At 37.4% G+C, this 9,581-nt stretch overlaps 1 protein-coding gene across 1 annotated transcript in view; it reads right to left on the reverse strand.

Moving 5' to 3' along the window:
• Nucleotides 1–8,778, reverse strand: part of Notum (palmitoleoyl-protein carboxylesterase notum) — a 94,837-nt gene extending 86,059 nt beyond the window's left edge. Inside the window, exon 1 of the mRNA XM_076774738.1 lies at nucleotides 7,671–8,778. Within this exon, the coding sequence (XP_076630853.1) occupies nucleotides 7,671–7,688 (18 nt within the window). The 5' untranslated portion in view covers nucleotides 7,689–8,778. The remainder of the gene's footprint in view (nucleotides 1–7,670) is intronic.
• Nucleotides 8,779–9,581: the final 803 nt, after the last annotated feature.

Consider the following 9,581-nt stretch of genomic DNA (forward strand, 5'->3'; position numbering starts at 1 on the left):
AAATTTCTAAAATTCACGATACACAACTGAAAAATTTAGATTAAAAAATGTTCGCTTCTTCCGACTAGTTCTATGCGTTATGGAAGGTTTTGAGGTTACAATGTAACAGGTTTCATGTTCCGCGTACAGTTAGGATTCTTTACGATCTTGTCTAACGCCACTCCTGCAATTTTTGACGTTTGCATTCCGGCTGCAGCAGTCTCTCGTTTAAGAAAAATGCTTGAGTTCATAATACCCGTCTCGCAACGAGACAATGACTCGTATTCAGGACATCCAGCTAGTTAGAAAGGCGTCACGGAACGAGCAAGAGTTTGAGATTGTTGCGGACGCCGGAGATGCTTTGCTAAATGAGTCGCGTCAAAGTCTACGAAGCAACTAAAAATAATCTGACAATGGTAGATTGTCTGCTTGCTTTTGGTTCGCCAATTTGGAAACCGCATAAAATGTATTCATTGTCTTCAGTGACCTGGATCGTCTCCGTTCTCAAAACAATATTTATTATAACCAAAGAAATTGCAAATAAAAATGTAAGAACGTGTAAATACGAAACGGAATTGAATAAAAATAGATTCACATTCTCAGTATTTCTGACTTAAAAATTCAGGGTGACAATTTTAATGACCATTGTTGTATTCCTCTTAATAATACTTTATTAGTCGTCGGAATACTAGGTTATCGGCGTACAAATACAATTTGACTATTCGTAGTCTTAGACTAAAAGCTTGCGCGTTCGTGTAACTGTCGAGAATCAGAATCAGAGTGTCTGAATTTTAGGAAAAGTGCAGGATATATATGCAGGACTGGAAAAGAGGGAAAGGTAGGGAGAGAAAAGGGCGAGACAGAGAGAGCTTCAAAAAATGAGTCAGTGGTCAAGGTTCAGGTGTGAGTCAGGATAATTATGGAAAAGAATTTGAGATGTTTTGGAGTTTTGTGTGCACGTAAACATGATGAGACATACTGGCGTAAACATAGTGATACATACTGGCATACAACACCATAGTATTGTCCTATTTTGTGCCACGTTGTCCCCTTTGGTTGTGGGGTACGTAACTGTATAATATGCAGTTAAAGTTTAATGAGTCGTGTTCACATCTGCATCTTGTCTTATACTCTCCCAATAGAAACTTACAAAGGAAAAAGAGCACATCGATCGAGGATAAGAATACACACTGGGATTTGGTTTACGAATCTCTTAAAAAATCAGCGTCTAGAGAAGGTAAGATTATCGTACATGAGAGAGGACGAATGATTAGAGATAGATGAGGCTTAACGATCAACGGGAAGACAGAGATAAAGGTGACGGATGAGCCAGAGAGATCGAACCGATGCGCCGACTATGCGTGGCGCGCGAGATCACAGACAGAATCCCGACGTAAACAGGCTTAAACCGTAATCTCTGCCTTTCGGCTCCTCCCAGCGGAATACTTGTTGCTCCTCTGTCCTTTGATGTCGGTCATGCACTGCTCCAAATCAATTTGGACTCATTAACGGGTTGGAACACGGTGCCAAAGGATATCCGAGCAAATATCGCGTGCCATTAACCTTGCCTCTTTTAGCAGGTGCCGCGGCGGACGGGCCAACTCTTTCTTCTTCTTCTTCCTTTTGTCCCACGTGAATGTTTTCGATCCCCTATTCCGGGAGACGCTTTGGACGCCGAATCTCTGGCGGCTCGTTTCGTGATTGTCGTTCCGCCGCAATTCGGTCTCGATTCGATTCGAAATCGGATTGAGTTTCGCTCGTTCCGCCATTGGCGAACGATAGAAATTTTAGGAAAAGATCTAAGGGTTAGTCTTCTATGTGCCAGGTGAACTCACGTAGTGCACAACAGTGTTTGTCAAATATTGCTATAGATAATGGAAAGTTTTTGATGAATCCCCCAGCATAGAATTAAATTCTTATCTTTTTAATATAATTTATTGGGTTGTAATACGAGCATAGAATTCGAATAGAATTTTTAGAATTAGAATATTATGCTTGCAACCGAACTTATTCGTTAGAGGCTAATAATAAGAAAATTTATTTATGTTTTGATCGTTTTTATTCAATTTAAATAGTTTTATGCTTGATAACTTTAATTTTGTATTATTTTTCAATAAAAAATCACTTTCTTTTCTGGACGACAAAGTTAAAAAAAGTATGTAACTGTAGATCTAAGAATCTTATTAACGTAACAAAAGAAAATATCAACAACGTAACAATATCAAAATCGTGGAAAATCGCATGATTTGTGTAGAATGCTACTATGACCCTCAGTCCCTAAACCGATAAAAGATCCATTAAAAATGCATCCTCTGGAGTAATTCGAAAAACTAAAAGGCCCCGAAAAACGATAAATGCGACGACGTTTCCGTCCCTAAAGAAATCTGTGGAGTTTTACGAGATGTTGGAGCCAACGACAATTTCGAAACATTAATTAAATACAGAGAAGTCAATAAAATTAAGGTACATTATAATAAAACGAAGCCGTTGTTCACTAACTAATCTCCGACATTCTTTTCGGTGAACAGCGCGGCGCGCTCACAAAAATAATGGAATTCTCGGGCCGATTAGCTTTCCCGATGCTTCGATAAATTAAAATACATAAAATTCCATGGACGCGCGATCGGACAGCCAAGGGAATTAAAATTTAATTAATCATGAATGCGGTGAAGCGGGGAAGGAGGGTTTTGGCGCCACGTACTCGTAAGAGAAGGCACCCCACGAGCTGTCGACTGAGAAGGACGATAAATTTAGGCGAGTTGAGTGGGTCTCGCGGTTTGTCGCGCGTGTCTAGATTCGCGAGTGTGATTTATTACGTGTTCGAGAATCGCGTGTGTCGTCTCCAACATAGTTGGGACTTTGACGGAGGTTAAGGAAGTATGTGACGGTGACGAGGTTCTTCTTCTTGAATTTAAAGACCGATCGCATTGTCCAGTATGTAAAAAAAAGAACAGTTAACTCTGTTGCAAAATTTTTCCTCTATTATAATTAAACGTTACAAATTGTTTTCCTTTTAACAACATTTCTAACAGAAACTGTTACGATTGATAAAATTAGATGAAACTTGTAATGGAAAATATTAACACTAAAAAACTTTCTTCCCCTTTTTGATTATTTAATGATATTAATTTCGAACTATATATGATATACAAAGTAAGACGAAAGACAACATATTTATGCGAATAAAATATATCTTCCCACTTCTTCATCAAAATTTTTTCAAAAATTTAGTAGCACCAATGCTTCTTATATAGAAATTGCTATATCAAACTTTATAACTTTTTAACAGATTATTCTTGACCCATAAAGCAAACTAAATGTCAATACACATATGCCATTTTCATCCTCCAACCTCCTATCAATTTCCTTTTAAAGGGATATTTGTCATATATTTACAGGTTGTTTCAAAATTATAAATAATATTAATATATTCCACGGGAATATAAATCGAAAAGACGCCTACTTAGGTAAGATTTATGACAGGGTTATTGAAACTAGTCATTGAAACCACCAGACTACACACTGGATATTTTTCACAAATTTTCAAAACGTTTGTTGAAAATAAGAAACTGCGTATCGTCGAACAGGGAAAACAATTCTTTTTTGCTTCGCATAATTTCCGCTAAAGTAAGCGAAAGAATTCGATTTACTTATAAAGAGGCGTAGGTATATTTAACAAATTATTATTTTAGAAAAAGATATGTTTTCCCTTTTGTGCGTTTGAAAGTATACGGAATAATGTTATAAAATATTTGTGTTTTTCCTTTATCTAGCAATCAACGATAGAAGCTATTTAATTCTTTATTACAAGAAAGTCATCATCAGTACCAAATAATCTTTAAACAATATTTATTTACTAACATTATATAAAGCAGCCTCAAAATCTAATTGATTAGGCCACGTGTTCGGCACACAGACTGAGATATAAATCGCTCGTCACGATATTCGAGGTGGTTTCGATAGTTTAACAAAGAAGGTTCAAATGAAAATTCATTGGCATCAAGTGAAGAATTTATGCGTATAAAAGAAAAGATTCAAAAGTATTTTTTTCGACATTCTCAACACTCGAAATAATTCTGTATTTCGTTTGAAGTACCAAACTTACAAGGAATTTTATTTTTGAAAAGAAAGAGTAATGGACAAAGAGATTTTCGCAGACGAAAATAAATTTTCGGTTGGATGAACGTGCCTATTTCTAAATACGGTGGTTTGTTCTTGCCTCTTATATAGGGTGTTCGGCCACCCCTGGGAAAAATTTTAATGAAATATTCTAGAGGCCAAAATAAGACGAAAATCAAGAATACCAATTTGTTGATGGAGGCTTCGTTAAAAAGTTATTAAAAAATGAAATTAAAAAATTTTGAATCGTTCTGAAAAAATTATTTTTGGTTGCAGGGGTCGATTGCAATCATTTTTGGTTATTACACATACTCCCGAAATCCTACGCATTTTCGAGAAAAAAATACATTACCGAAAATATAATATGTGGCCAGAAATGTTTACCCGAAATTTCATGCGTATTTTAAAACACCATAACTCCTGAACAGATTGAAGGATTTTAATATTTTAAAATGCAATCAATGCGTATTTTGATGAGGAATATGTAGAAATTCTAACAATATTGAAAAAGTTGTTCCTTGACCCCGTAAAGTGAGGAAAACCCCAAAAAAATGGTCTAATCTTCAAGCAGCCATAACTCCCACAATAATGAATATATTTCAATGAAACTTTTTTTTTGAAGTAGAGCTCATGAGTACCCACAAAAAAAGTATTAGACAACTTTTCTATGGGGCGTCAAACAAAATTACTAACAATGAAAAACGAATTTTCAAGAAAAATCGACAGGTAGGTGTTGAAATTTTTTGGTGAAATTAAAAAATTTCAAATCGTTCTGGAAAAAATATTTTCAGTTGCAGGGGTCAATTACAAGCATTTTTGGTGAATAGACATACCCCCGAAATCCTAACCATTTTCGAGAAAAAAATTCAGAACGGGCGGAACTTTAAACGTTAATAACTTTTTAACGAAGCTTCCATCAACAAATTGGTATTCTTTTCATCCTATTTTGGGCTCTAGAATCTCCCATTACAATTTTTCCTAGGGATGGCCGAACACCCTGTATATTATAAAAGTAATGGTAGTTGGAGAAATCGGATATTTTTAAATGTCCAAATTATTTCAACATTTTTTTTTATTCCTATATCGTTTGTTTAGGCAGTCAGTATGAAAAATGACATTACATTGATAATTTTGTCTCCCCAGGTCTCGATTTATCGGGACTGTCCCGATGAAGTCGGTTAATTCAAGTCCTACTGTATTAATAAAAACCGTTAAATTATCTGTTATAATATGTACGTTTTAACAAGGTGTTGATTTATCAAAAATTAATTTATCTTTCTATAAGACCTAGTTCTTATAATTTCGGGGCTAATTGTAAGACCAAGAGCCGGATAGATATAGTAACAGAGATAAGGGTCTGGGACCATAACGCATTCGATCCTTGGTCTTCGATACGTAGAAGATTAGACATTCACAAACCTCCAATAAACAAAATTCCATTCCCCAAACAAAATAAAAGATTTTTTTTAAAAGGTGTATAAATCGTGATACATTTATTTTCCATAACTCGATAATCCTAATACTTTCAATCTATGTTTGCAAAGGTTATTCTGCTCAATATAGTGTGTTCTGTCTACCATATAAATACTGAACGGTTTCTTTGAACAATCTGTATTTTGTTCAGTGTTTCAGTGTATCTAAAACCCCGTTGAAAACGAGTGGCACGTTGGACCGATTGAACAATACTAAATTGCGCCGGGCTCCTCGCGGGACAAGACCGAGTACAAGGGCCTGGAACAAAGGCGAAGAAGTATCTCGAGGGTGGGCGTGCTGGCAAAAGTCAAACGACCCTTAGACGCCCGTGGTCGGAATTTCGTTCAAAGGCTTTCGTTAAATCGTACTTAAAAGTTAAAGCTCGAAGCGTAAGCAAAGGATCTGGCCAACGGGATGAGGCCGGGATGGATGAGGGAGTGGGAAAGGGAAGGGAGAAGAAGCATAACAGGAGGCCGTGAAAGCAGAACCTCGAGATGATCAAAGAGCGTTAAAAGAGGATCGGGTTTGTCTTGCCGCTACTCGTTTTACGTTGCGCTCGCGCGTTCATCTACCTACACGCACCACCCCTCCAGCGAAATACATCCATGAAAATCTACTTTCCCCGATTACGTACTTTCGGTTCAGTGGCGCACTTATTATGAAATTTTTATATGAAATAAAATATCAATATACGTATATGTATCGATGGTTAATTATTTAAATAAATAAGCCACTGTTAGAATCCATTTTTGTTTCTCAACCTTTAAATGGCATGGGGTGGTTTGACATAACAGTTTTGTAAAAATAATGAATTTATCATTATTAATATAGTTTATAAATCAATTCTTTAAATCTTTCTGTATCTGAAAGGCAAAAGTCAATATTTTAAGTGATACTTAATTTTATTTTTTAATACTCTAACGCTACTTCAGCGCAAATAACTTTTTCAATTTTCAAAAGTTACTTTTAAATATTTGCTTTTTTAATTTTTAGGTATCAAAAAATAATTTTGGTTTAATGAAGCAATTTTTCTTTATTTTCTGATCCTTTAATACTGTAAGAATAGTTGGGAGGAAATTTTGGAAATTAATGGGTATGCAATAATTTTCGGAAGCTGAAACTGCAGGTCTGAATAAGAAGAAATTAAGCGACGAAATTGCATTTAGGACTTAGTCGGAGTTAATACTTGCCGAAACTGATTTTATTTGAAATTTGGAAAAGTGTGGTTTGTGTTCCAAGATCTGATCAGATCTGGAGTAAAATCAGTCCATGCGTAATGATGATTTACTTCGTGAGATATTGTGTGTTTTTCTTAAATATATTCGTTATTTACGTAAATTTTAAATAATGCTTTATATAAATCTGAAGATGACGCTCGAATTCCGTCAAGAATATTAGTACTCCATTCCGTTAAATAAATTGTTTACAAATGAATTACCTACCTGAGACATCAAAGAAGAATATTAACCCATATATGCCTGAAGTCCAATATTTGAACAAATTTGATACTAATAATAACCATTGGTAATAAATTACAAGCATTTAAGGAAGCAAAAGAATTAAAAAAGCATTTTCAATCACAAAAACTAAAAGTTGAGAAACAAAAAGAGTTAGAGAAAAATTAAAAGATTTAAAGGAAGAGACTAACTAAGAAAGATTAAAACCAATCCCATGAATCCACGAAAAATTGTTTTCTATATTTTAATCATTACATTTACTATATTTACGTAAATTTTAATAAATTAAATGGAAAACATACTATACAAAAATACGCTGTTTCAATGGTTTGTTATGCATTTCATAAAATTCAATTCATTTGACTAACAATTGGGTACTCGTCTGATCAGGAAGTACTACGAACCATGATGTAGGTGAAATTGCTCCATTTGCATCTCTTACTTAAAAAGCTAAATTAAAATGCAATTCCTATTCCTTTACTTAGTCCATACCAAGTATAGATTTACTAACAAAACAATCTCTAAAATTCATTTAATGTCAAAAAGAACGGCGACAGTTACTTTTAAGCGATCAGGAACTTAATCCCTAACAGCAGACCAGTAAAGAACAGCGCCCACAAAACGAGTCTCAAAGAAACTCACCTGAATTTCCGTCCTCATCTTCGTTAGCACCGTACCTCGTCCTTAAGAAGCAACGAAGCGTCGCCCGGAAATCCTTGTTTGCCCCGAATCACCCCTCGATCATCTTCGTTGATCGTCTTGTCCGGTGGGTTCACGGGTCGAAAACACTACCGTGTTCCATTTTCGTTCTCGGGAAAAATCAATCTCGTTAAATATACCGGGTGATTAAACTTGACGCAAATTGGACGAAGAAGGGTTGGTAATGTTCTGACCACGTGGTGGCTGGGACGCATGAAAACACGAGGACCGGGTGCGGCCTGATCTGGGCTCCGACGCACGTCCCGGTTGACGGTTCGCGGCGCACTGCCGCCACTTTCCGCTTCGCACGCTTCCTCTTCTTCACCTTCTTCGTTCCTTCCGCTGCGACGAACCCTTCTTCCGAGTCACGAGGAACCCGGTGCGCGCACGTGCCGGCCACGGCCGAGGAACAGCGACTGACACCTCCTCTTCTTCGCGCTTCGCCCTTTCTCCTTCGCCTTTGGCTCGCTCTGTCTTTCGACGGGGCCCTCTCTTTGTCGCCGGCGGCCTCTTCTTGCTCTTTAGCCGCTTGTTTGTTGTGGGTGTTTTCTTTGACGGCGCAGGCCTCAGCCGCCGCTCTTTTTTCCTTCCCGGAAGAGGAGAAGCGAAGATTAATTGACGGGGACTTCTTGGGGGCGGGAGGAACGTTCTTTCCAATCTCAGCCTCTTTTACCCTTCCTCTCTTTGCTTTCTCGACGACGCGACGGTCCCACTCGGATTGATCGATACCACCGAATCGATTCAAGCTGGACGCTTCACGAATCTTTCCGTCCTGACGGTTTTTATTCCCAAAACGATGAGAGTTAAACCTCTCCAAGGTCCAATTCGTTGAATATTCGTGCTAATGCTTAGGAGCTGGAGGTTACTATTTAGACTATTAGAGACTTCCTCGAATCCCGAAGACACGGTAATGGCAATCGTTCGTAATGATCTGTTATTCTTCAGGTACAAGGGTCCGGACAGGAACGACGACTCTTTCCCCGGTGTCTGCGTTCGGTGACGCTTCAGGTACGGAATTTAGTTCCGAGTGGCTCAAGGTACCTTGCACCATCGGAGCTTGGCACTGACTGACAATCGGACCAGGTTAAACCGCGCCAAGTAACCAGACAACAGAGTGACGGGGCGGGGAGAGGCATCAGGTCAGGGAGAAATGGGTGGAGAGTTACGAGGGAGGGGCGTCGGAGAATCCTTGCCACGTGGAGGGTTGTTTTGATTAGAAATTACATCGTTTGAGCTTCCCCCCCACGCAACGACCTCGAAATTTACGAGTATGAGTTCGAACTCGTGCAAATTTGGTCGAAAGAGATGGTCAAAATTCTCATCTGGATGAAACCTTTCAACACTAAATATACGGACACTCGTTGTGCATATTTTTATGTAATTCACTGTGTTGACAGTTGCATTAAAATGCAGTTTCTCTTTTAATCAGGGTATATATTCGTATCATTACATCATTTAAATTCAACATAAATTGCTAACAAATAATATTGATGAGTTCTGCAACGTTAGGTTTAGAATCTGAATGCGTAAAATTGACGCGTACCGTAACCTAGTATTAATATAGCGATTGAATTATATTTAATATATGTTTAATTATAATTGTGATACATAAAGCCTTTGTTTATCACTTGTTAATCACTTTACTTTTTTTGTTTTTCAATTGTTCCAACTGTGTGTGTCCCGCTGTTTTGGGTCAAATAAGACTTATGAATACTACCAAGATTCCCTCTTTATGAACCAAAAAGCCAAAAAGTCAAATTGCACAAGTTATATTATTGGACTTTAGTATTAACACAGAGCACTAAAGGCTTTATCCTGCTACACTTTTCATTATGATTCCTCTGTTTATTGGAG

Source organism: Colletes latitarsis, chromosome 10 (assembly GCF_051014445.1).
Source record: "Colletes latitarsis isolate SP2378_abdomen chromosome 10, iyColLati1, whole genome shotgun sequence".
NCBI classification, from domain to species: domain Eukaryota; kingdom Metazoa; phylum Arthropoda; class Insecta; order Hymenoptera; family Colletidae; genus Colletes; species Colletes latitarsis.